At 58.6% G+C, this 26,311-nt stretch overlaps 1 protein-coding gene across 13 annotated transcripts in view; it reads right to left on the reverse strand.

Annotated features, from left to right (window-relative positions):
- Window positions 1-26,311, reverse strand: part of ADGRB2 (adhesion G protein-coupled receptor B2) — a 35,929-nt gene that overhangs the window by 749 nt on the left and 8,869 nt on the right. The window contains exons 3-30 of one of the 13 annotated variants that reach the window (XM_055332618.1): window positions 16,514-16,597; window positions 16,097-16,261; window positions 14,714-14,878; window positions 13,950-14,114; window positions 13,697-13,864; window positions 13,521-13,622; window positions 13,260-13,366; window positions 12,269-12,463; window positions 12,048-12,116; window positions 11,860-11,968; window positions 11,217-11,547; window positions 10,740-10,845; window positions 10,517-10,560; window positions 10,128-10,254; window positions 9,573-9,676; window positions 9,367-9,469; window positions 8,520-8,670; window positions 8,272-8,341; window positions 7,848-7,914; window positions 7,617-7,702; window positions 7,223-7,321; window positions 4,961-5,132; window positions 4,595-4,690; window positions 4,190-4,229; window positions 2,927-3,543; window positions 668-703; window positions 274-369; window positions 119-175 (exon numbers count right to left, since the gene is read on the reverse strand). In XM_055332618.1, the coding sequence (XP_055188593.1) occupies window positions 119-175; window positions 274-369; window positions 668-703; window positions 2,927-3,543; window positions 4,190-4,229; window positions 4,595-4,690; window positions 4,961-5,132; window positions 7,223-7,321; window positions 7,617-7,702; window positions 7,848-7,914; window positions 8,272-8,341; window positions 8,520-8,670; window positions 9,367-9,469; window positions 9,573-9,676; window positions 10,128-10,254; window positions 10,517-10,560; window positions 10,740-10,845; window positions 11,217-11,547; window positions 11,860-11,968; window positions 12,048-12,116; window positions 12,269-12,463; window positions 13,260-13,366; window positions 13,521-13,622; window positions 13,697-13,864; window positions 13,950-14,114; window positions 14,714-14,878; window positions 16,097-16,261; window positions 16,514-16,597 (3,731 nt within the window). Of the gene's footprint in view, window positions 1-118; window positions 176-273; window positions 373-667; window positions 704-2,926; window positions 3,544-4,189; window positions 4,230-4,594; window positions 4,691-4,960; window positions 5,133-7,222; window positions 7,322-7,616; window positions 7,703-7,847; window positions 7,915-8,271; window positions 8,342-8,519; window positions 8,671-9,366; window positions 9,470-9,572; window positions 9,677-10,127; window positions 10,255-10,516; window positions 10,561-10,739; window positions 10,846-11,216; window positions 11,548-11,859; window positions 11,969-12,047; window positions 12,117-12,268; window positions 12,464-13,259; window positions 13,367-13,520; window positions 13,623-13,696; window positions 13,865-13,949; window positions 14,115-14,713; window positions 14,879-16,096; window positions 16,262-16,513; window positions 16,598-26,311 lie in introns of all 13 variants that reach the window. The other 12 variants (XM_055332617.1, XM_055332624.1, XM_055332625.1 and 9 more) reach the window with 12 other exon arrangements.

The raw sequence follows: 26,311 nt of genomic DNA on the forward strand, positions 1-26,311 counted from the left end.
TGGCATGAGTAGTCCCTTGGTGAGGCGGGCCAAGGTTGCCCAGGCAGGGGAGGAGGGTTGGCAGGGGATAAGCCCCTCAGAGCCCACCTGACCTGGATCCAGCCTGGGGGGCACTTACGCTAGACATGTTCCGTTCGGCTGTCCCACCCGAGGACACACTCCACCGCTTCGCCCTCTGCAATGGGGGCCATGGGTCAGGGTCCGACCCTGGGGGGCCCTGTAGTAGGTGCGGCCCTGAGCTTTGGGCAGGGAAACCTCGGGAGGTGCCCTCACCTTGGCAGTAGACTGGCTGCGGTAGCGGTCGAAAGTGTGGAATTTCTGGTTGAGCTCGTGGTAGAGTTCTGAGTGCCGCTTCCGGGTGTGCATCACCTTCTGGGAGCCACAGGGGGTCAGAGGAGGTGCTCCCCCACTGTCCCCCGCACTTAGCATCCTGGCACCCCACATCTCTCTGCCTCTAGGACAAGGCCTGGCTCTGCCTCTGCTTCAGAGCTCTGGGCTTGGGCTTGGGTTGGGGAGATGATGGGAAGACCCCACAGAAACCACAGGCTCGTGGTCCTAGGGACTTTGGCTAATTTTAGGAGTGGATCCTCCAGAGACAGACACCAGACAGATGCCTCTCAACACACACACACACACACACACGCACACACACACACACACCACTTACCTCAAAGTCCAGGTCTGAATATCGTAACTTCTTTCGCTGAGAGGGAGCACCAAAGAAACAGTGGAGAAGTTTTTTACCACATGCAGGGACTTTAGAGACAGGAACCCTGGCACCCAACATCTGCCCTCGCACCTCCCCACCAGCCCGGGCCTGGGAGCCAGGAAGCTTTAAGGGCAGAGGCCTGGGGGATGAGGAGCTGATGCAGAACCCGGCCAAAGGGCTTTGGCTCCGGCCCCAGGCCCACACTCGGCCGCTCCTGTAATGCTCACACATACCCAACACCGTAGGCAGACACACACAGGGAGTATACACACACACACACACACACACACACACACACACACACAAACATGGACATGCAACCTAAGCCAGGTGTGTGGGAGACACAGATTCCCACATGGGACCACAGAGCAGACACTCCTTCCTCTGCTCCCTGGACTCTACCCCTCCACCCCATCTTGTCCACCCTCTGCCAGCCACAGGCTCCCCTCTCCTTGGAACCCTCCACTTGCCCTGCAAACACAAGGACTTGGGTCTCCAGTCCTTCCTTTGACCCTGCTTTGCTGACAAACCAGTTCTGTTCAAGGAGGAGCCCTTAGAGTCTTTGAATGTTGGAACCAAAAGCACTCATGAGACCAAGGTCAGCTGTCCCGGGTTATGTGGGGGAAACTGAGGTCCAGGGGTGATGCTAAGACCACCATCCAAGATCTCCTAAAGCCCAGGTCCAGCAGACATGGTCATCACCCCCAGCCTCCATGACATCAGCCTCTCGTGGTCCTCCCAGCCCCCACCTGTCTCCTCTCCATCATCCCTGGCTTCCCCAGCACTAGGCCCTCCACGCTCTGCCCTAGACTTTCTCTTGGCTGTCACCACGCACATGTGTGTGCCCTCCCTGTCCTGGCCACATCTCTCTTTCTGGAGGCAGCAGGACATCACTTCCCGTCCTCTAAGGCCCGCAAGCACCACACACACAGCTGTGCCCAACTAAAAAAACTCTGAATTCCCCGCCCCAAACCGGCTCCTCCGCCTCCACTCCACTGCAGTTGCCTGCACCAGAAGTCTGGACGTCATCCTTGACCCCTCAAGACACCGTCACATTTATTGCTACCTCCCACACAAAGAGCCCAAAACTGGCCCCACCTCCGTGGCCCAACCCTGGGCAGGTGTCCACAGAACAAAACCTGCCGTGATGCCGAACGCGCTCTTCCCCGGTGCCGCTGTCGTTTTGTCTTTGTTATGCCTTCCTGTCTTTGCCATCTGCAGCAGGAGCAGGCACCAAATGTTCAAGAAACATTTTTGGGAGAGAAACTAAACTTGCAAATCTAGCTGCTAACTTAATTTCCTTTGTGCGGAGGATGGGGAGAGGTGTCTGAGGCCAAACATGAGCAGCCAACGGTGTCTGAGCTGTGACTCCTGCCCCTGTCCTTATCCACATCTCCATCATCCCTCCCAGAGTTCCAGAACCTCCCAGAGTTCCAGAGCGTTCTAGAGTTCTACAGTAGCTCACTGTCACCTGCTTGTTCCCAGTAACTCCCTGAGGAGGCCAGAGGGAAGGTGGGGCAACCACAGAAAACACAGAGGCAGTGAGACAAAGGGACTCATGTTCTCCTGAAAAGAGAGGGTCAAATGACCACAAGCCTAGGAGCAAGGGCCTGAGGCTGATTTCTGGGACGTTAACAGCATCAATTCCTAATTGCCTAGCACTTTCTACCTGCTTCATATAGAGACAAATGTTTTGTACACTCAATTAGTTCTGGAACAATTCTACAAAGGAGCTCCCCTCTTTATAAACGAGGTGACTGAGGCTCAGAGAGATTACACTCAGCATCTCACCGCTGATCAGTCAGCGCCCAGAAGCAACCTCAGACCTGCCAGACTCAGAGACCCAGGCTCCTGGCCCCCAGTGTGGCTTCTCTAACAACACAACACTTGGCCCAAGCCACAGGCCCCTCAAAGGAAGACCCGTCCTAGCCAGTCACCGCAAAGGAGGCAGTGAATCAAGTGGGGGAATGCACAAAAAAGTGAGCCCTCAGTGTGCACGAGGTCCAGCTGAGGAGTTCAGAGGAGCCAGGTTCCCTTGTATTTGCGGGAGCACAAATGGAAGAACTGCACAGTGTACACACTCCCAGCCACTTTGTACAAAGGGGCTCCTTTGGGGGCAAGCTGGCTGTCCCTTCCCAGCTGCTGCCTGTGACTCAGACATAGTCTCAGGCACACAGGGGCAGGCCTCCCCCCCACCAATGCCCTACAGCCCCTCACCTCCAGGGAGCCCAGCTTCATGGTAGAGCCTGGCACAGTGCGGGGCATGGTCCGGCTGCGTTCCCCTGGCTCAGATACTTGGCGGGCACTGGGCGTCGGTGGTGGTGGCTGGAAGGTCATCCCATAGGGGTTCTGTAGAGACCCATAGGCAGGGCCCAGCCCCAGGCCTGAGTGTTCCACAGACAGGAAGCTGGGGTAGCCTTCCGGGTGGGCCAGTGTCTTGGCAGCCCTCCGAGGGGTGCCCTCAGGCCGGGCCCTTGGGGGATCTTCACCAGCTCCGCCACCACTGCCAGGCTGCAGGCTCAGAGTCCGCCGGGGCAGCACCATGTAGTCCCCCTCAGAGCCTGGCTCGGGCCGCAGCCATGTGAGGTCCAGCTGCCGGAGGCCACCTTCCCCACACATGTACACAGGGTTGGCCTCCTGTGGGGGCGGTGGCTCCCCCAGCCCTGGCGAGGCTGCCATGGGCACCAGGATATTCCCAGGCAGCGGTGAGAAGCTGAGGCCGCCCTCAGGACCCACGAGGCAGGACTTGGGCTCCTCGTCCTCGTCCAGGGATAGGCGGGACAGTGTGCCCGTGATGGTAGATGGGTTGCAAGTGTTGACCTCCTTGAACAGAACTGAGAGCAGGAGTGGGAGAGAGGTAAGTCCTGGGGAGGAGGAGTCCCTGATGCCCTTGCCCAGGCTGGGTAGGTACCAAGCTCCTGAGCCTGGACTGAGTCCAAGGAGAAGAAACTGAGTCTTAGAGAGATGGCTTGGTGGTAGGTACTCTCACACACCAGATGCATTATGAAGAAGAGGAGTCAGACCCGCCCAGAGACCCACAGCAAGGCAGGGCAAGGAATGAAGCCAAGGCCCAACTCCTACAGGTCAGCTCCTGGTGCAGGTCCTGATCTCTGACCCCTGTAGCCCCAAGGCTGTCAATACAGCCTTGTACCTCCCCTCTCCCCAGCAGCTCCTCCCCAGGAGCCAGAACTGGAAAGAGATTCTGGTAAGCATGAAAATGATAGAACAATGTGACAGCCACTGTATGCCAAGTACCCTACTAGGCATCTGATCCCCCCTAATTCATTAAAGCTCAGAGAAGTAAACCATTGGCCCAAAGTCACACAGTAAGTGGTGTTCAGTTTGACTCCAACTTAGAGCTGTCTGACTCTACAGCTAAACCCCACAACCAGACTGTTAACGGGGCCTCCCATGATGGGGCTGGAGGGGCTCCCTTCTTGCCCACCCCTGGGGGCCATTCTCGGCCTCCCACAGACTCACCTGTCTGACAAGCCAGATCCACATCTTTTTCAAAGTCTGACTATAGGCAGAGAGGGACAGAGCAGATGGGCAGAGAGAGGATCAATGTATCAGGGTGGGGAGAAGGGACTCGGGCCCCTCCCTAGCCACCCAGAGGGGCTGTCCTTGGAATACTGCCCAACAGAGCCCACCAAGGCCCCCACATGGTATTCTCCAACCTTACCCAACAGGTGGAAAAAACGAAAGTGGAAAAGACTTGCCCAATACCAGCAGGCTGTCAGTGACTGGGCCTGAATCAAACCCAATCTCTGTCCCCTCCCTGACTCTTATCCCCTCCATGGATGGGAAGATAAGCCTGGGGCAGGAGGACTGGTGGCAAGAGGAGGGAGCAACCCACCCATACCCTTCCTAGGCCCCCTCACTCACCAGGATCTGCAGCTGCCCATTTTTACATGAGTCGGGAGAGTCTTCACTCTCATCGGCCCGGCATACGCCCATCTGGCACTTCACCACGTCCTGGACCTGGGGCAGCGGGTGCCTGCTGGGCCTGAGGCCACCACAGGGCCCCTGGCCACAGCTGACTGGGCCTCCCACCCCAGGCACCCGGGTGGGTGTGGAAAGAGAGAAGCGCATCCTGTGTAGGGGAAGGTCAAAGGGGAAAAGGAGCCCCAGGAGACCCGAAGGCCTAGGACAAGGCTGCCCACACCCAGCTGGGGACCTGGTTGGGGCCTGGCTCCTCCCCATCTGCACAGGTGAGGTGGATGGGAGGGGGCGGGAGCAGCCCAGCCCCACCTCTCGGCGCAGGAAGCAGTGCACAGCAGTGATGACAAAGCCCTGCGCCGAGTTGAAGACAGCGAAGAGGGCCTGGAAGAGGACGGAGCGCCGGTCTGTCATGGCCAGGACGGCCGACATCCAGGTGAGCGCCAGCAGGGGCAGCACCACGCAGGAGCTCCAGAGCGAGGCCCTGAGGATGGCAGCAGAGGGCCCATCAGGGTGACACACCAGGGGACAGGGGTAGCTGAGTCCAGGCCTGCGCTCGGCCTGAGGCCCTCAAGCTGCAGACTGGCAGGGCCCTGAACCCCAAGACCTCAGCAATGTCCCCAAGCAGACAGAGGCCGAGGAGCCAAAGGCAGAGAGGCAGAGAAGAGAGACAGAGAGCAGAAAAGAGCGGCGAGGCCAGAGCAGAGGCTGGGAGAGGTGCGAGGGGCTGAGCCGGAGCCAGAGGCAGCCTCAGGGCACAGAAACGGAGAAGGTGGAAGAAGCCCATGGGAGAGGAGGCTGGGGAGGGAGGCAGATGCAGATGCTGTGAGTTTCAGCCCCAATCTGCGTGGAATCACAGGCCTGGGCTGCACCCCCAGAGATTCCAGGAGAGGAGGGAGGGGACTGGACAAGGAGAGACAACAGACCCAGAGAGAGAGAGCATGAGACAGGCTGACACACGGAAAGATCCAACAGTCAGAGAGCACGGCACGGAGGGCATCAGAGCACGCATCTTTGGGGATGGGGTCGGGCCCAGTGCAGCAGAGCCTCTTCCCCCTCTGGTCCCCAAGGAGGCAGTGCCAGGCTCGGGTGGGGTGGGGGTGGGGTCGCTCAGAGCCCAGGGCAGAAAGAGCATAGCTGGGGCTGGCGGGAAAAGCCAGGGTCATGACCAAACCCACACATCCCCCACCTTCCCTTGGCCACAGGGAGGGCCAAGGGAAAAGGCAGACGGGCCCTGGCATCCAGGCACCAGAGCCAGCCTGCCCTCACCAGCTAAGGCCCACGTGGGCACAGCAGGGCAGGCTTGCCCTACTGGGCCAGGTGCCACACCCAGCCTACTCTGCCTTAATGAACACCCCGGTAGGAGAGTCAGGCAGGGGTGGGAACAGCTCTGGACAAGGCAGAGAGATGGGCAGGGGGCCAAGGACCTGTCCTAGGAAGAGAAGTTCAGGGCTATTCAGCCTGGCGGGGGGCGGGCACAGTGGTCTCCACAGCCCCCGGGGGCGCAGCCAAGACTCAGAAAAGGCCTAATCACAGTCATAAGAGCTACCATTGATTAACCACCAATCCTCTGCCAGGCCCTACACTGAACAATTTACATACATTAGTTCACGCTGTGATCAAAACAACTCCAGTAAACAGGCATGGGGATTATTATCCCAATTTACAGATGAGGAAACTGGAGTGTGCCCAACTGGGAGAGAGACAGAGCTGGGATGCAAACCCAGCTTGGCCACCTCCAAAGCCCAGGCTTGTAACTGCTAGTTCTGAGAGACTGGGTCAGAGAGGCAGACAGCAGCCCGAGGGAGAGGGAGCTTTCTACCAGGCACAGCTTCCCAGAGAGGGTGCCAGCTGCTTCCAGAAGCAGCGAGCTTTCCTGACCCCAGAGGTGTGCAAGATAAAGCCGGACCCTCACTGGTCAGGGAGGCTCCGATGGATTTCTGGCCTTGGGTGGGAGGTTGGGCTCAAGGCCCCTGGGGATTCACTCATCCACTCATTCTACTCTTACACGGCTCTGATTTTAGGATTCTCTGCTTCCAGGGAGTATCTTGGTGAAGTAGCTCTCTATCTCTAAGATTTTCTGTTCTCCAATCGATTGTGAGATTCAATGCCTCTGAAATTCTAAATCTCAGATGCTCTGACAAATGATAAGAGTATGATTCATTCATTCTAACATTCTTAGCTTCTGATTGTCTTATTCTAAGATTCTATCATTCTAAGGTTCTATGAGCTCAAAAATTCTAAGGGCCTAAGATTCTAAAAGCCTCTGTAGGTTGAGGGGTGTAAGGAGGGCTCTGCAGCTGTGCCTGGATAAAACATAAGCTGGGAGTGGGGGCAGGGTGGGAGCGAGGGGTGGGCACAGGAACCCAGCATCTTCCAAGAGGCACAGACATTCACTCCCCGCTGCCCTTTGCCACGTCAATGCCAAGCCCTTGAAAGTGTGTGGCAGGTTGACAGGGCAAGCTTTCCAGGGCACTGGGCTGATATCCCTCCTCCCCCCCACCACGGGCACTGCCCCCCATTCTTTTGCCCCTGCCCGCCCCCACCCCCACCCCCCCGGGGGGCACAACTAACATGGCGTTCCTGGCCGAGGCTGAGCTGAGCAGGGGGCTGGGGACCGCTCCGCACGCTGAGCAGGGGAGGAGCAGGCTGGCCCAGGGGCACCGCTCCGACCTCGGGGGCGGCACAGACACGGGAGAAGGAGGGGGGAGACACATGGGAAGCGGGAGGAGACAGGGCAGCATGAGCCCCGAGTGGGGTGGGAGGGGGAGGGCAGACGAGAGAGAAAGAGGTGGGTTAGGGTGGGCGAGGGGCTGCAGCAGAGCACTCCAGGTGCCCACCTTGCCTGCACCCTTGATGCACCAAGGTCAGGAAGCCCCGGCCGCATGGGCAAACCCTGAGTCTCCACGAGGCCCGGCCCACCCTCCCTTGCACCACTGCCCACAACGCCACGTCGCAGCCCCCTTACCCGGCCCTCTGCTTCTTGGACTTGTCCGAGATGCCATCGCGTGCCATGAGCTTGTTAAAGACGATGATTCCGATGAGCATGTTCACCTGGGGCCCAGTGAGGGGGGGGTGGGGGGAGACAGGATCACCAGGTGCCCTCCTGGCGGGGAGACCCCCAAGTGGAGATGGGGTTCAGGGAGAGGATAGAGCCCCTATGGCCACACCCCTCCCCAGATGCTGAAGGGGGACGTACCAGGACGATGACAGCGGCGGGCCCCACAAAAGCATAGAGCAGGCCACCCTCCAGGGAGAGCCAGCAGCTGGAGTGGAGGGGAAAAAGGGGCATCAGATACCCAGGAGGCCCGCTCCTTGCACGCCACCTCTCAGGGCCCGCCCCCAGCTGGGTTACAGTTAGCCTCGGTTTCCCCTCTAAAAAGATCTGGCCCTGACAGGTATCAAACAAGGCTGATCCCTGAGCTCCGTGGTTCTTGGAGGTTACCCCCCAATCCCAGTACATCCCTTCACAGTCAGGGAAACAGAGGCTCAGAGACTGGGAAGAATTTGTCCGAAGCACGGCAGGCACAGGCCAGGACCGCAGCCTAAGAAGACCCAATGTCCGGTGTGATGCCCCAACAGGTCCGCTAACCCCCGCTGCCCGCTACAGGAGGCCCACGTACTAGCTGGATGTACCATATCCTTTGGTGCGGGTGAAGCCGACAGACACGGCCACCACCAGGGCGGGCAGACCTGGAGGAGCAAGGGGGCCACAGTGAGATGGCTGCCAGTTCCCGAAGCCCTCTCATCCTCCCAGACGCAGCGCAGCTGACCCCGGGCCCAAAGAGTGGGGCCAGGGCCAAAGTTGAACCCATCCTGCTGCCCTGGCCCCCAAGGCCCGGTGCCAGAGTCCATCACAGGCCCTGCTCACCCCAGCCCAGGCAGAGGAAGCGCTTGCGAACAAGGCGGGTACGCATCCGTCCGATGACAGCCAGGTAGGACTGCCAGGCCTCAGTGAGCACCCAGCAAAAGGAGGAGAGGAAGAAGAAGTGCAAGAAGGCGGCAGTCATGGTGCATACACCCTGCAGGGAGAGGAAAGGGAGGGAGTGGCCCTGAGCAGCCACCAGGGTGGGAGGCGCCAGGCTTCCCACACCCGCTGCTGGGCGCTGCCGTTTCCGCCCACCCAAGCTCCGCCCCCCACAGAGCCCTGTCAGGCACCCCCGCCTTTCTGCACCCACACCCAGCACGACATGGGCCCGGTGACACGCACACAGCACTCGACATCCGGGAGGCGGGCAGGCAGGCCACCCACGCGCAGACGGGGCTGGCAGGGGTGGGGACAGACAGGAGCACCTGCCACGTCACGGCCAGGCGGGCCCCACGCCTGGCACTTGTAGCGCTGACACTGCAGAGAGGGCCGAGGGGGCTCACAGGGGACAGCCAGCCCAGGTCACCCACAGGCAGGTGGCACAAGAGGCCTCACTTGAGTCCCACAAATGCCACCCGCCTGACACGTGCACACAAGCTCAGCTCACATACGTGTCCCTAGAGGCACACATTCACCACTCAAGTACACACACACCCCTCTCCCGTGCCCTCATGTCGGCTCACACACCCTACTTCCCACACACACCCTCCCCCAACACAGGGCTCGGGTGTATACGAACAGCCGCCACCTGGGCACGTACGTGCAAACACACACGCCATCACCTGCAAACGCTCTCCACCCTCAGCCCTTTCACTCCACTCTCACCCTGGCGCCCGTGACCTGCACCTGCCTTGCTCAGCACCCGTGACTGGCCCACGAGGATCAGGACGTTGGACGCCAGGATGGACAAGCAGAAGTTCAACAAGATGATGGAGCGCTCGGATTTGATGAACCTGAGAGGGCGCAGTGGCAGGGACAGAGGAGATAGCGGCCCCGCCCAAGGCAGGCGGGCTGGCTGGCCGCCTCCCACCTCAGCCTGCCCCACGTCCCACCTACCTCCAGAAGGCCGCATAGATGGCGAGGAGGGTGAGCAGCGCCATGCACGACACGGCACAGCCGATCACGAGGGGGACCGAGGGGGAGCCTGCCAGCTCCAGGGTCTAGGGAAGATGAGCAGGACTCACCGGGTCACTGGGCCAGGCAGCTGCAGGGGTGCCCTGCCCCTCCCCACTCCCCTGTCTAGCCCTGACTGGCACCTCTATCTTCCTCACACTCACACCATTGGATTCACATGAGCACAGGGCAGACACATTCACACACGGGGATGTGCGTTCACGCTCGGTCACCCACACTTTACGCTACGCAGCCAGACATGCACGTGTGTGTACCCGCACACGGTCGCCCACCACCACACATCCCCGGGCACACGTCATCCCTGTGAGCACCATCCCAGTGGCACAGACTTTCTGTGTGCCGTCCTACGAATGCACCTGCTCAGACTCACATGCTGGATCGCCCAGGTCCCTGCCAACACGGTCACAGATGGCTACTGGCAGCCCAGGAGCACCCCACCCTGCCCCCACCCAACCCAGGCACTTCCCTCCCGCTCACCAGGTCCTTGGGTGGCTGGGCCAGCACAGCAAAGGTAGACAGGTGCTGGCACTGGCAACGAGTATGGGCTGCCTGTGTCTCCAGCGTCTGGCAGCTCTCGGTGTCCCAGTCCCCTGAGCTGGCATCTCTGGAGTGAGGGGAGAGGTGGAGTCATACCCAGCCCAACTCTGTGGCCCCACCCCTAGTGCTGGCCACTGCCCAAGGACAAGGGACATCCAGGGTAAGGCCTCAGACAAGAGGCAGGCAGCCGAGAGCCCCAGGATGTGCCCCTGTTCCCCCAGGCCAAGGACAATACCAAGGAACCCTCTGGCCTGCCTGGTGAGACAGCCCACCTGACAGATAAGCACTAAGGCCACACCCTCCCCACATAGAGCCCCTGCCCAACTCACGCTCGGGAGTAGTCCCAGCTGGCACAGTGGGGATCCGTGGTGCCCTGGGGAGAAGTCACAAGTACAGTTTGGGTGGGAAGCTCACCAACCCAGACTATCACCCATCCTGCCATGGCAGAGCCCCACACAGGCCAGAGGTTTAGCCCGCTCTCAGGGCAGACCACCTGCCCATCAGATAGGCCTTTAGGGTGTCCCCAGGGTTACTGTCTAGGCCCCTACTCACGTTGATGATGTAGGAGAGCTCCACTGTGATAAGAGGCTCAGCTGGTGGCTGGGTGGGGGGCCGCACAGTCACTGTCATCACTCTGGACGTGACGGCCAGCGGGGGTCTGGGGGACAGGTACTGAGATCAGCTCCTGCCAGCGGTGCCCAGACCCCATCAGGATCCCCAGAGGTACTTGGGATCAGAGGCAGGGGGCTACCAGGGAACCATGGGCCTGGGAAAGGCCTAGAATTCAGTGGGGCCTAGGACTTCAGGTGAGGTCCAGAGCTCAGACCAGCAGCCCCCAGTCCCTGGGAAGCCTCTGGGAGCTGTGTGGACACCTCTGAGAATCACCTGTATCCCCAGCCAGGCAATGATGCCCAAGGCCACAGAGGGAGCTCTCCGTGGCCAGCACAGGCTCAGTACAGTATAGTACAGGCAGGCTCAGTCCTCCTCCTCTCCCCTGGGCAGCCCCCTCCACCCTTCTCAGGGACTCACCTGGGGGGTGGCAGGATGAGGCCAAGCGTGCGGTAAAGCACAGCACCGATCACAAAGTAGGAGGACGACTCCTCAGGATCTGCTGGCAGGAGGCGCTGGTGGGAGTGGCCTGGGCCAGGGGGCACGGTTCCTGGGCCCCTCCCCCTGCCAGGGCTGCCCGAGGTGCCAGAGGCAGCTGGCTTCCCAGGGGTGGAAAGGCTGAGCACCTCCTTGGGTAGGAAGAGGCGGTCCTCCGAGTGCCGCACCCAGTCCTTCATGCCTCTGCGGCCACGCATGGGGAACGTGATGTCACTGGACACGGCGGAGACCGGTTCTCGCTGAATGCTGATCACTGCAACCCACACCAGGACAGGGGGACAGAGGCAGAGGGGAGAGTCACAGGGGAAGAAACAGATTCAGGAGAGGCAGATCCCAAGGTCGGTACATACACAACAGGTTGGGGGTACATGCACAGAGAAACCACCCAGAGGTGGGGGGGGAGAAGAGACATGGAAAGAGATACAAAGTAGGGGTCAAATGAGGGGAACAGAGGACCCAGAGAAAGAGAGAAAAAACAGGAAGAGCCCTGAGAAACCATCCCTCCCCCACAGCGGCTCAGGTTTTCCCATAACCAGCACCCACTCCCCAGCCTGCCTCCTTGTACCCAGGTTGTCTGTGACAATCAGAGAGCTCTGGAAGGCCTTGAGGGCATCGCCCACCAGGTGAATGAAGTCCTCCACAACACGAAGCAGGTGCACAGAGCCCGGGGATACCTAGAGACAGACAGTATATGAGGTTTCCAAGGCAGGGGTGGGTCATGGAGGAAAAAGCCTAGGAAGCCCCGTCCCTCACCTGCTGAGCATCATCCCACTTATCCTTGTTCTCTGCATCCACCATGAAGCTCACCACCTGGAAGAAGCGCTGGGGGAAGAGCAGTGGGTGTCAGGATGTCCCAGCCGCAGCGATGGCATCTTCCCTGCCACAATCACACATGTGCCACCCCCAGCAGACCCTGCCAACCTCCCACTTCAGTCTAGGGTGCCCTCCTTCCTTCCAGTGGGGCAGGGCAGTACCTGCACATCATCAGCCGAGGGCACGTAGGTGGCCCTCTTGAAGGTGTCAGTGACGTTCCTTAGAATGTCCACAGAGAAGAGCAGGTCCCCACTGTAGTAAGTGCGCCGGGCCAGTAGCTCTTGCAAGCTGCGCACCACTTGTGACATGCCCTCACCTGCCAGCATGCGCTGCCCTTTGGCCAGGTGCTCCCGAAGCTGCAGGGGGACAGGCGGGCTGCTGTCACCAGAGTGTCAGGAGCTGGGATCGGTGGCCAGCCCATCCCACTCCAGTCCACCCACTGCTTGCATCCAGAGGGGGAGACAGGGTGAAAAGGTCAGAGAGCAATGCTCAACGGGGCTCATGGGAGACAGAGTCCAAGAAAAAAGCCTAAAGATACTTTAAAAAGACTGAAATAGAAACAGCTAGAGAAGGGAGGTGCTCAGATGTACACATGAAAGATGACAAGCACGGCACAGGGACGAGACGCCTCCCCATCCCAGGGGTCATGCACACTCTGAAGCGTAATGCACCCTCACTATCACTCTCTCTTTCAAACACAAGCTCCGAGTGCAATCACACAAGTACCAATTGCAGTCAGACACACACGACATGCAGGCCACATTCACTGCCAACACTCTTAGCCCATGGCAGGCCCCGGGCTGGGCACTGGGAACACAAAAGCAAATCCAACTTTGTCCCTGCCTTTAAGGAGCTCCCAGTCTAACAGAACACAGACATCGCAAAGAGCATTCATGACACCTAAAGACTGGGAAGCTCAGGGGACCAGAGAAGCACAAAAGCAAGTATCGGGAATAAGGGAAGACACTTGCGACTCAGGCTTTGAGGTATGAGTAGGAGTCTGCTGGGCAAGGAGAGGCACAGCCAGGCAGAAGTAGGCACAGCATACGTATGCCAAGGCACATAGGCAAGAGCAAGAAGCAAGTTCCCTCCATCCCCCACCAGAGCCTAGGACAGACCCTGTGTTGCCCCAGCCCACCAGGGCACACTCACGGACAGGTATAGGTAGCGGTACTCATGGGAGATGCAGCGGGCGAAGCTGGGAAGACCCCAGTATGCCACGCCCTGGGCACTGAGGAGACAGCGGCGGCTGGCAGACCCTGCAGGGGGACAGGACATGGGGGGAGGTGTGGGGGCCAGACTCCACACCTCAGGATGGAGGCTCAGACAAGCAGTGAAGGAAAGGGAGCCCAAAAGGGAGTGATCGGGAATGGCCTGGGTGGGGCCCTCAGGGAGAGCCACGTGACCCCTCACCTGAGGCGTTGGGGGGGCACTTGTTATAGATGATCTCGCCAGCAGCCGCCTTCTTCCACGTCATCAGCATCACATACTCATCCCTGCACATCTCATGGAAGGCTGTGGGGACAGGGGAGGGGCTCAGCCAGGCCCACAGGTTTGTCCCACAAACCCCCGAGTCCTGTGGCCAATACCTGGACATCTCTTCTCACTGCAAGGCTTCACCTCCTCTCCGGTACCCTCGCAGGGGTAGCCCTGTGCACCCGTGGCCTGGCACATGCGGAAGCGGCGCTGCCAGCCTGTGTCACACGTCTTGGAGCACAGGCTCCACGCATTCCACGGCCCCCACTTGCCATCTGTGGCTGCAGGAGAAGGGGGGCGTGAGTGGCCCCAGGTGCCCCCTGGGGGGCAGGGCTGCCACCTGCCACCCTTGCAGCGAGCACTCACCCAGGCACTCAAGGTTGCTGCACTCGCGTGTGTCCGTGAGGGCACCCGTACACGTGGCCCAGGCTGGGCCTGCCACACTGCACTTCCGGCTGCGCTGCTGGGTCCCATTGGCACAGGATGTGGAGCATGGGCCCCAGGGACCCCATTCTAGCCACTGGCCTTCCACTGCATGGGGAGACACAAGCAGGGGTGGCCGTTGAGCAAAGGGGTGTGGGGACCCGGGGGGCAGGGCAGGGAGAGGGCAGAGCGTGCTGGGCATTCAGACTTGAACTAGGCCAGACCCACGGGAGAGGGGTGGATGAGGGGATGCTGCAGTGAGCAGGTGGGGCCTGGCCTGGGCCCGCCTGCCTGTCACCAGCTCCAGGAACACAGACTACCTCACCACGAGGTGGCACTTGCTCTCTTTTGGTTAGGGAAATGGGCCCCAGGGACACCTTTGGACCTCTGCCCACTCTTAAGCCCAGATTTGTGTCCCCTCACGGCCAGGCTGGCCAGGAGCACCAAAGGACAATGAACAGCAAGGCCATCCGAGGCTTAGGGGAAGGGGCAGTCTTCTTTGGATGGAGTTTCAGAGTGCCAACTCCAAGTCTGGGCGGGGCCACATCACCTCCCACGCAGGCAGGTACACTTCACCAGTCTCCCCATGCTTGGTCAAGTCTATGGGCCCCCAGGGGCAGGGCACCAGACCTGACTGCCTCCCCTGGCTCTCCCGACCCCCACCCGGCTGGGCAGCGCCCGCCTGGAAGCCCACGGGCGCTACTGACCCGGGCAAGCGGCCATACTGCAGAGCTTAGTCTGCAGCTCGGGACCCTCGCAGGCCTTGCCGCCGTGCTGGGGGGGCACGCAGGTCCGCATCCGGCTCCGGGACCCCCGCCCGCAGCTGCGGGAGCACAGGCTCCAGGACCCCCACTCCTCCCACACGCCGTGCACTGCAAGGAAGCACGTGGCCGGTGGCTGGGCGGCACCTTGGCCCCGCCCACTGCCCATCCGCCCACCAATCAGGAGCCTCGGCAGCTCTGCGACCGCTCCTCATTGGCTCTGCATTGGGCCCCAGGACTCCGCCCTTTGGGGGGATGTGGAAGACACAGGCTTCGAGTCCCAACTCCCACAGGATACCTCCTGTGGACACCAGGACAGGGAGACTAGGACCGGCCCAGGAGGGGAGCCAGGGCTCCTCCTCTCCTGGGGGCACAGGAAAGCCCAGGAAAGGGCTCAAGATCCGCCCCAGCCTATTCCCACCCCAACCCTCCCGAAGCCCAACCCCAAAGCACAAATCCAACACGACAGGGCTGGGGCAGGAGTGGTGCCCCTCCCGACCCCAAGCGCGTGGACACACAAAGAGACATGAACCTCTACATGGACACTGACACACAGAGCTCACACTCTGGAACACAGCTTTCCCCCAGCCTTCTGTAAGCTCTTGCCACACCCCCAAGTGCCGAGACCCCTTCCTGGGTAGCCCTACTCTAAATCCATAGCCAGGAGTTGGGCATGGCCTGGGCACCACTTCACTCCCTCAGTGAACAAGGAGCGGGACTGGCTGAAGCTGCCCCCCCGGCCCCGCCTCCGCCCCATGGCAGACCACCTGTCCCAGGCAGGCACATGCAAATTCTCAACACTCCATGCTGGACTGAGGAGGTTCCCAGGGGACCGGGATGGGGCGCCAGAGGAGGGCAGGGATGGTCAGGCAAGGTTTCATTCAAGAAAAAAAATGGCATTTGTCTTCCATCTCAAAGGGCAGGCTGAACAGCAACAGCCAAGGTAAAAGTAGTGTGTGTGGGGGGGGCGGTATAGGATGGGAATAAGCAAATGCAGGGACCTGGGAAAGTGCAAGAGGTGCTAGTATGGCCAGAGCATAGGGAACAGAGGGGGCAATGAAGGTCAAAAGATGAGCCTTGGTTACCGGGACACAGGCATCAGGAGAGTGGGACTAGAAGTGAGCCCCCTGGTGTGGGCCCTGGCCTGATTCATCTGCGTCCCCAGTGCCCTTTGTGGGGTTGGGCACGGTGTAGGGGACAGTCAAGTTTGCTGAATTAAAAAAAAAAAAAAAAAAAAGGAGGCAACCAACCATCTTTGGAAGATTAACCTGCCCAAGTCCCAGGCAGGACCTAACCCTGCAGGCAGACCAGGCGGGAGGATGGGCATACCTGGGCAGGTGGCTGAATTGTTGCAGGGCCGGGTCTCCCGCAGGGGCCCGCTGCACAGGGTCCCATAGGGGGAGGACACGCAGGAGCGGGTCCGCACCTGCAGACCCTGCCCACACGTCAGGGAACACACGCTCCACGGGGACCACTCCTCAGCCGCCGGGTCGCCTACGAGAGAGGGACAGCGTCGGCGGCAGGGGGCACCTCCCAAGCACTCAGCCTCATAGGGATCCTCCTACCCTGACCCCAAGTGACAGGCTCTTGATGAGGCCACCCGGCCCTGCCCACGGGCCTCACGTGGCAGAGATGTGACTGAGCTCTAGGACACAGACACGGACGGGCACACGCCAAGCACACATGCCACCAGACGCCACAGAGTCGGGCCCCCGCCGCAGAAGGAGGGAGGCGGGCCCGAGTTACCTGTCTGTGCCATGTACAGCCCAGGCTCATCTGCAGACCTTGGCCACTGGGTTTTCACCTTCGGTTCCTCTTCCGGCTCCTCACCTGGAACACGGAAGTGGTGGCAGGGGCTCAGCAAAGTCCAGCTCTGTCCTGCCAGAGTGGCGCAGAGAGGACAGCCTTGCTCGCCCTCAGCCTGAGGGTCCGGAACCAACTGCAGGCAATGCTGAGAAGGCATCAAGGCCTTTCCTCTGCCCCCCAACCTCCATTTCACAGATAAGGAAACTGAGGCTCAGAAGGCCACACAGGACTCGCCCACAGCCTTAGGACTGTCTTCTCCTCTTGCCTCAGGTAGACTGAGGCAGACTGGAGAGGAGTGGCTGGCCACTCATGTCAACGAGCTCTGGGAGGCTTCTGGGCCATGTGAGATCCACACCTACTCCTTTAATCCTCAGGGACCATCGTCTCTGTTTAAACAGGAGGACACTGAACACCAGAGAGGGGAAGTGACTTGTCCAAGAGCACACAGCTTGGCGGGCCTGAGGCCCTGGCTCCTTCCTCTCAGGGGTCTGAGTCCTAAGGCTGACAAACAGACCACCTCCCAGCCTGCCTCTGGGACATGATTCATGCCAAGCCATGGGCTGTGTTTCAGGCCTGCATTCTGCTCCCCAGGCAGCACTGGACTGTGACCTGGAGGCACAGGTCAGAATGCTGCTCCTCTGAGACCCAAGGGCCTAGGGCAGGTGCCTACAACCTGCAGACCCTCCTCCCCACAGCCCCTGTGGCTGGGAGAGCAGGAGGTGCTCCTGGAGGCCGCCGCCACCTCGGCCCCAGCCTCACCAGGCTCTCAACTGACCACCCTGATTTATGTGTCTAGTCTAGGCCCTGGAAGCACCACCCGTGCTCTAGGAGGGGCTGGGAGCTCCCATTCTTCAAAGCTCGCCCCTTCTGCTCAGACATGAGCTCATCCAGGCTCTCTCCCACAGACAAGGTAGCATGGAAGGGGGCCGATGCAAGCCCAGAGGGGTAGATCCAGCCCATGCAGAGGTTGCTGGGCAGATGGGAACAGCATTTGGGACAGGACCCAGCCCAGGCCCTCTTCTATGTCTGAAAGCCAGGTACTGCATTTGAAGGAACCCAAGAGGGCTATGCTCTTCCTGCCCCCTGCTGCCCAGTCCAGGCCCTGCGTCTGAGAGAAAGCTCTCTCGGACCAGGTGCCAAGAGGGCCCCCTTGAGTAAACCCGCTGTGCAGGAGACCCTGAAGTGCCACTCAGCCCAGCTTCCGGTCTCCTCAACACTGGGGCCCTTCCCTCCATTTCAGCCACTAGTCCCAGAACTCAATTGACAGCCTCCCCAAAACCTCACCATCTCAGAAACTTGGACCACCAGTCCCCCTCCTCCCCAGAACAACTTTGGAGTCAGACAACCCTGGATCCCAAAAGGGGCATGGACACTGACCGAGCTGTGTGACCTTAGGCAAGTGTCTTTGCCTCTCTGATTCTGGTTTCACCTCTGTACAACAGTACTCGGAATACCCCCTACCTTGAGGGCTGACTGGAGGACTCCCTGAGAGGAGGTCATGAAGCCCTTAGCACCCTACGTGGCATGTGGTGAAGACTCAGAAGGCAGAAACTATCTGGCTTATCTTTACCATCTCCCCTCCCCTCACAACCTGCACCTCTTCTGCATCCTCACTTGCCACCCTGCAGCCCCCCGGGGCCTCCTCCCTTCATATAGCATCTGCGATCCCTCCTGGCCTCACTTTGGGCCCCACCTCCACAGAGAAGGTGCCCATGCCCCACTTGCCCACTCCTGAATCCCCTCACCCAGCGCTTCCACCACACCCCCTTAGCCAGTCCCCAGCCCTGGAGCCTTGTGACAAGCCGCCTTCTCCACGCCCACCCCCAGGCTGCTGAAGAAATCCACAGCTGTGCCAACTGGCACCAGGACAGATTCAGGGCTGCATATCCGCTGGGCGCCTGGGGCTTCTCAGCAGCGCTCCCCGGCTCCCCGCCTTCCCCGTTCCCCACCTGGGCTGTGCCAGACCTTGACCTCTCTCCTTGAGCTCATCTCTGCCCCCTCTCTCTCTGCAAGGAACTCCTTTACAAAGAAAGCAGACACTGTGTCATAGAAGTGCCCCCCACCACCACCACCTTGCCCCTGACTTCTTGCCCTATCCCTCTAATTCCCAAATTCCCTGCAGTCCTTTTTACAATGGCCACACATCCCAGCCCGCCCCCAACCCTGGCCTGGTCCTGCGTCTACCCCTCACACCCTCCAGGAGCACTCCATCCATTACCCTCTGGCTTGGCATTTGGTCAGCACCGTTGTCTCATGGAAGCTCAAGAATGGACCTCCATTCTGGGGGGAGCCCTTCTTTGACTCTCCTTCTTCCTCCAGCTACTGCCCTCCAGCTCCTCTTCCCCATCAGTAAGTAGTCCACAGCTGGCACTCTAGTTTTTCACCTGCCACTCACATCCTGGCTCAAATGTCATCTCGCCTGGTAATCCACTGCAGTCTGGCTTCTGACCACATCTTTCTGCTGAAACTGTTCTCGACAAAGTCATCAACGCCCTCATTGCTAAATCCTATGGACGCTTTCGGCTTCTCCCCGCTTGACCCCTCGGCAGTATGGGGCCCTGCTGACTCTTCCTGCCTTAAAACACTCCCCTCCCCAAATCTCCTGGTTTCCTCCTACCTGTCTGGCTCTTCTGTCCCAGTCTCCTTGACTGGGCTGGTCTGTCTTGCTGCTGCTTCCCACATCAGGCATCCATGCTTCATTGGGCTTCCACTGCACTCACTGCACCCCCTGTACCCCCCAGCCCAAGGTTTGATTTAGCCCCTCTGAATGTCTGTTCCCGAGTCATTACCCCCTGCACCCACTCTGGGCTTTGCTCCTATGTAGCCTCCTGCCTTCTGAACAGGTCTCCTGATGAGGGGCCCCCAAAATTCAAAATAGGACCGCCATTTCTTCTCAAATCTCTACCTGCTTTTTCCCCACCTTTTTCACCTAGAAAGCTCTTACCTGGGATGACCAAGGAACGCATTGCTCCTAGCTGCCCCTGTCACCCCACAGGGGTCACTGGAAGTGATCCCTTGTAAATCTGGAGTATCAGCTCCGCCCAGCAGTCCTCCACCGAGACCAGCCTCAATCCTGACACCCATTTCCTAGTAAACGTTCTGCAGATACTGCTTGACCTATCACAAATCCAGCTGAGAATCCCCTCATCCAGCTCCTCCTTTGGCATCTTGATCATCATTGTGTCTGTCTGTGGCAGCCCCCATCCACCGGCCTGGCATCCAGGATGGCCAGCAAACACAGAAGTGTTGAGAGAGCGGTCTGACCCTCCCGCCAGGACTCCCACTACTTCCCAGGGCCTCCAAAGCCTCTACAAACCGTGCATCAACCCTTTGCTGGCCAGTCCCATAATATAACCAGAGGTGATGGCGGTGGTTTCTAGAATCCACCCCCATTTGAAAATCAGAATGTGTCCCAGGCCCAGCTCTGGAGTCCCCCTCCTGGCCTCCTGGGCTGGGCCTAAGAGGGGAGGGGGAGGGTGAGGGTTAGGTAGCTGGGGCCTACACTGGCTGTCCTCCCTTCCGCCCTCACCCCACTGCCCTCAGAAGGGAAGCCAGCAATTTATGTCCCCTTCGTCCCAACATATGAAAGCCAGTTCGACCTGAGTGTGAGGAACACAGGTAGGACCAGAGGAGTCACCTATGGAAACCACACGTACTCAGCACATCCCATGTGCAGGCCCACAGCTGGGGGAATCTAGGAGGCCGCTGAGCCAACAGGGCAAGAAGGGGTCCAGGAACGGGTGCGAGCACACCCAGAACTCCTGAGCTTGGAGGACCCGGGGTTCGGCTGCTCACAGTCCTGCAGCCTATCAGCTTTCCCCCCCTGGGAGCCCGCAGTGGGCAGGACCCACCTGCTGCCTGGGACTCACTTCCCTGCTCAACCCCTGATGACCTCATAACCTTTCTGTTCTGTTGCGAATAAGGTAACGCTTACTGCTCCACCTCTGCTTGCCAGTCACCAGGCACTCTACATCCCCTCATCTCATCCTCACAAGGATGGGTTCTCCCCCGTTACTAATGAGGACGGAGGCCCCGAGGCCTCATCCTGGGCAGGGCTGAGCAGCACTCGAATCCGGCCTGCCAGACTCCTCCAGAGGCCACGCTCGCTCCACTGAACTGCATGGGCTCTAACAAAACACAGTCCAACTTAGACCTCCTCAGAGACACCTTTCTTAATTCCCACGGGACCTGCAGTCATTTTATACCCCTCAAAGCTCCACACGCTTGCTAGTGTTATTCTGTTTTCACACCACCATCTAATTGTTCCTTTGCACACCCACTCCTCACTCCCCACCCATGAGCCTGATTCTCTTCTGTAGCCTCCAGCATGATCCTCTGGGAGCCCAGCTGAAGCCACACACACTCCCCTGCTAAGGAACTTTCAGTGGCTCCCCACTGCTACCCATGCAAACCTCTGAGCCTGGCATGCGTGGGCCCCTGTTGACCTCTCTAGTCCTGTTTCCTCTTCCCACCAGGCAGCTAAGCACACTGCAAGGTCATGTGGGCCAGCAGGAGGGACGGAGATTTAAGGGCCAGGCATATGCAGATGTGATTCCCAATTCTGCCACAGTCTTGCTGTGTGCCCCTGGGCAAGCTGCCCAACCTCTCTGAGCTTAAAAATCTTCAACTGAAAATAAAAATGATACATCCTACCACAGGTTTAGAATGAAGTGAAACAAGATATGGACCACCTGAATATGATAAGCTCTCCATACAAAGGGAGTGCCACCTCCTTCTTGTTATCAACACACTTTCCTCTCTGCCATTGGTGTTTCCTCTCCCTTGGAATGCCCCTCCTCCACCTCAATCTGCCAACCTTCTACATGTTAAATGCTGCCTCCTCCAGGAAGGCTTCCTAGGCTGACTAGCCAGGAGTTTGGCTATACTGGTCTCTTCTGTGGCTGAGACCCTAGGCTGCCTCCCTCTGTAGCTATGAGTATCCTGGGCTCGTCCCTCTTGTGGGCACTGTGTGAGGATCTCAATCCTCTCTTGTACAGAGGGCCTAGCTCTGAGCATCTAGACAGAAGACAGGCATTCAGCAGACATGGACCAGATATCCCTGAGGATTCCTCTACCCCAATCACACAGGGGCCACTCTGGTTCCCCCCTGGCACTGGCAGGCAGGGTGGGCCCAGGCCCTCTGCCATCTAAACAGGACTGCAGGGCAGCCCCGGTGGTGCAGCAGCTTAGCACCGCCTGCAGCCCAGGGTGTGATCTTAGAGACCAGGGATCAAGTCCCACTTCAGGCTCCCTGCATGGAGCCTGCTGCTCCCTCTGCCTGTGTCTCTGCCTCTCTCTCTCTCTCTCTCTCTCTGTCTCTCTCTCTGTTTCGCTCATGAATAAATAAATAAAATCTTTAAAAAATAAAAAATAAAAAAAATAAACAGGACTGAAGAAACCTGCTACGCCACGCTTTGTAGACCCTGCCCCCAAACTCCACAAAGTGCAGCCCCCTCGGCCTCCTTTGTCATGAATGTGTTAAAAATAACCACCATAATCATCACTTCCACGGGGAGAGCAGTGCGATTTACAAAGCAGTCATCCCTCCCAGGGCTCTCTACATCCTCCCTGAGGCTGGCCCCGGAGCCCTGAGTAGGCACCAACAGATCCCCTTAAAACATGGCTCTGTCGTGCGCCTCCATGGCTTCCCACCCCTAGCAGTGTATCAGAACGCCAGGGGGCAGGGGCACAGGGAGATGGCTTTGAACCTCCCAAGCTCTATCTCCAGTCCAATGCAACAGGGTATCCCTAGGGGACCAGGTGCCCAGCCAGAATGCCAGTTCCCCTCCAATGACATCCTCCCCCAAGCTGCTGGCCTATCTGCCCAGCCTCTCAACAGAGCAAGCTGGGTCCCTGTCACCTCCTCCATGCGGCCAGGAGCTCCTGGACAGCAGGATCACATCTGACTCATCGGGCCTCCTCCACACCCAACCTCTTGCTGCCTTAAGTCCTTTGGTCAATGGGGCAGGGTCCCAGTGTCTGGGGATGGCAGTCAGAGCCTTGGCCCCATCTCCCACCACCAAGGCTACTGCCCAGTAATACCAGTCTACTAGATCTCCCTGTACTCACTCACATGCTCACACCTCCATGTCCTTGCATGGGCTGCTTCCTCCTGCGGGGTTTCCCAAAGTAAGTGGTAGGAAATGATTTGGGGTGGCTCACAAACGTGCCATTAAATAACCCTGGATCATGGACTAAGGCAGTTCCCCCTTCCAAGTCTCTCTTAATCAGGACGACTTCCTGTCAATCTGCCTGGGGTAGTCTAGTTTGTGCCTGCCCTGATGTAATTAATAGGACCCCTTCCCCTGCTTTAAAAGCTCAAAAATGTCCCCGTTTAGATGATAAATTATATGGTTGCTCTACTTTTTTTAATTCTTCCAAATGCATGCAAGATAAAGTCTCTGTGCCGTCTGAGCCTTAACACATCCCCAGCACGTGCTCATTTCTCTAACAAACTGAGAGGAGACGAGCATCTAGCTAGAATTTACTAATGTCGTTTAGTTTTCACTATGGTTGTCTCTCCTGTTATTTTCTATTTCAAATAACTGATACTCTTTTTCCATTTATGATATGAAATTTCTTCCAAATATATCAAATTTCAGAAGCAGTTCAATTAAAAAAAAATTTCATGGGCTAATGATTCTTATTTAATCCTCAAAACCCAACTCAGAATCACCTTCTTTAGATTGCCTCCCCACCCCTTCGTGTTAAAATCCCCTCTTCTTCCTCCTCCCTCGACATCTGACACATCATGCCCACTGCATTAAAATTATGACAACATGCAACAATTTATTAGGGATTTACCACCTGCCAGGCACCGTGCTAAGCACTGACCCATATTCTCTTGCTTAATCTTCCTATTACTCTATGAATAGCTCTAGCAGCCCCATTTTACAGGTGATAAAGTAGAGGTGAAGGAACTTTCCCATAGTCACACAGCTAGTCAGTGGTGGGGTTGGGAACTGAACCCAGGGCTGGGCGACATTGGCCTGTGGCCTTGACCACTGTACACTAGTGGTCACCCTCACCCATCAGAGGGCAGAAGGTGTGTCTAGTTCACCTTGGAGTTCATTTACCCAGAGCCGACCCAAGGCCTGGCACAAACTCCACTCCAATAGACATGAAGATGTGTGTGAGGGGTGGCCTGGGACTCCGTCCTGCTGAGATGTCTCAGGAATCTGGGCCCAACTCCCCATCCTGTGATGGAGCACACAGAGCTCCAGCAGCCCGGATCTGGGCTGGAAGGACCTTCTAGGAAATGTATCACCCTCCTGCTCCTGCCCTGAGAGAAGCCTGGCCTCCCCAATGTCTGAGCACCCCCCGACCCCTGCAAGCAGGTAAGGCTGCACTTCCAGCAGACAAGGCTGGTGAAAAGAGGACAGCAGGGCCTGAGTGCTGGGAGGAGAGAGACCAATTGAGGACTAGGTTGGGAAGGTAGTACTAGTTTCCTAGAAGAAAATAGGGTTTGAGCAGCACTGAGAAGAATGGGAAGTTCTGGATAACTAAGGGCAAAGGGCATTCCAGGTGAGAGGGACAGCCCAAGCAAAGGCAGGGGTTCGGGGGCCAGTGAGGAGCCCCAGTCAAGGGCAGGACAGAATCAGAGGGAAGGTTGACTAGCAGGTGCAGCTGGGTCTGGGATGGGGCCAGAATGCCAGGCTCAAGAGTCTGGGCCACTATGGGGAGTATGGGGGCTGGATCAGGGAAGTGAGGCCCCCGTGGGGCAGCCCCCCATCCAAGTCACACAGCCGCAGCGGCAGAGTGGGGATCTGAACACTTGCCTCAGGAATGGAGCCTGGAGGATGGGGAGGTGGGTTAGCGGCAACCAGCCAAGGATGGGACAGTGTCTCTGAGGAGGCTGCGCGGTGTGGGAGAGGAAGGGGAGGCTTGCCAGAGCGAAAGCCACCTTCCCCCGGGTGTCACTCTGCACAGCCATCCCTCCTGGCCAGTGCCTCATCGGGACTGGAGGGTCAGTGGGCAGGAACTGCAGGGTGGCAGCCACTACCTCTTCCACCCGTTTCCTGCCCCGGCCTCGGCCAGCATCCGCTGAGCTCCTTCCTGCCTGCCTTCTCTTTCTTCCTCTCTCCCCACTTAACAGATTGCGGCAGCAAGATGGCACAAATTTATGGCTCAACTCACCAAAAATAACAAGAGATCTATCAAAGGCAGTTTGCGTGAAATTAACAGGCGCCTGTACCCTCTTGTCAAATGCACTCGGCTCTGAGGCAGGCCCAGGCACTCCGCTCCGGCACTGCCCAGCAGCTCCCGGCCTCATGGCTCTTCCAGTATCGACCCAGCCCCGCTCCACCTGGCCTTGCCATTCATCCTACTCAGGGCATCCCAGAGAAGGGAAGCATCGCTCCCCTGCTGTGCCACCTGGCAGAGGGGGGCTGGCACGAGGGGCTTACTCTTCCCCTTCTCCACCGATCTTATTCTCAATCTGGCATTTCCATGTGTGAACCAGTTCTCCTGTAGCTGGTATATGTGTCCAGCCAGCCCAGTGGGGAGGGGGTGGTGCTGCCACCAGGCACAAAGTGCCCTGAGCCCTGATGATGCCCTGGCCCTCAGATGCCCCTTGCCACATACAAGAGACTGAGCCATATGTCCATTGTCTCTTGCCCCTAAGAGATTGGGCAGAAGGGAAGAGATGGCAGAGAGGAAAAGTGCCTTGCCTGCCAGGGGAGAGGAAGGAAGTCTGGGCACCAGTGTGCTGTGCAAGCCCACTTAGGATGACTGATGCCATATCACCCCCTGCAATGCCCCACGAGGGCCCTCCCTGCAGGCAACCCCATGGAGCAGCCTGAAAACACGCCAAGCAGGACAAGGGGCATGAGCAGAGGTCAGGCGTGGAACAGCTGGGAGCCTGGGGCTCCCTGCTCAGAGATGATACCAGGCCTCATGCCTAGGCACAGTCAGCATCCAATCTCCACCCATCCTCAGATCCAGGGGCCCCTGCAGAGGCTGTGATGATGATGGGGACCCTGGTGGCCTTCCCATCACCAGCCCTCTCTGACCCCCAAAGACACCCTGACTACCAATCAACTCCTGCTTCCGGCTTTCACCAAGCCCAGCTGGCTGCTCCTGGCTCTGTGCTCCACATGGCAGTCTGCCCAGATGGTGCCCGCCCATGAGGGCAGAGCCTTCCTTCGTCCACTGCGGACCACTGGACCGATGGACCACAGGGAAAGCCAGACAAAAGAGCCTGCCCTCTGCTGAGCACAATGGGGGAGGCCCCCACAGAGTGATAGGCAGTGGCCGCCAGGCAGGAAGAGCCAATAAACCTCCTGATATACGCCTGGCGCTCTCCGCCGATGTTCGACAAAGAAGTGAAATTCAATTTCTTCCTGCAGGCACTAAATCCCAGGCCAGCCTCCAGGGCCCGTAACCTGCCCACGGCCTGGCTGTCACTCGGACGGCTTCATCGACCAATGTTAAAGGCCAAACTGCCAGGTGGAGAGGCTAGAGCAAGGCCACTGGGCACTTGCCATGGATAGGCATGGTGCCAGGTGTCTCCTGGGGGAGGCTGAGGAGCCCCTCCCCTCCCCCACTGCATTGGGAGACGCCACTGTCATGACAACTAGCCCCTCTAATTGATTCAGAGATATCTCCCCATTTTACAGATGAAGAAACTGATGCCAACAAAATGGGATCCACTCAAGGGAACGGTCAAAGGCAGTGCCCAACTCGAGGGCTCTGACCTCCAAAGCAGAGGTGGGGAAAGGTCATACTCCAATACTCCTA

Source organism: Nyctereutes procyonoides, unplaced genomic scaffold (genome assembly GCF_905146905.1).
Source record: "Nyctereutes procyonoides isolate TBG_1078 unplaced genomic scaffold, NYPRO_anot_genome, whole genome shotgun sequence".
Lineage (NCBI taxonomy): Eukaryota > Metazoa > Chordata > Mammalia > Carnivora > Canidae > Nyctereutes > Nyctereutes procyonoides.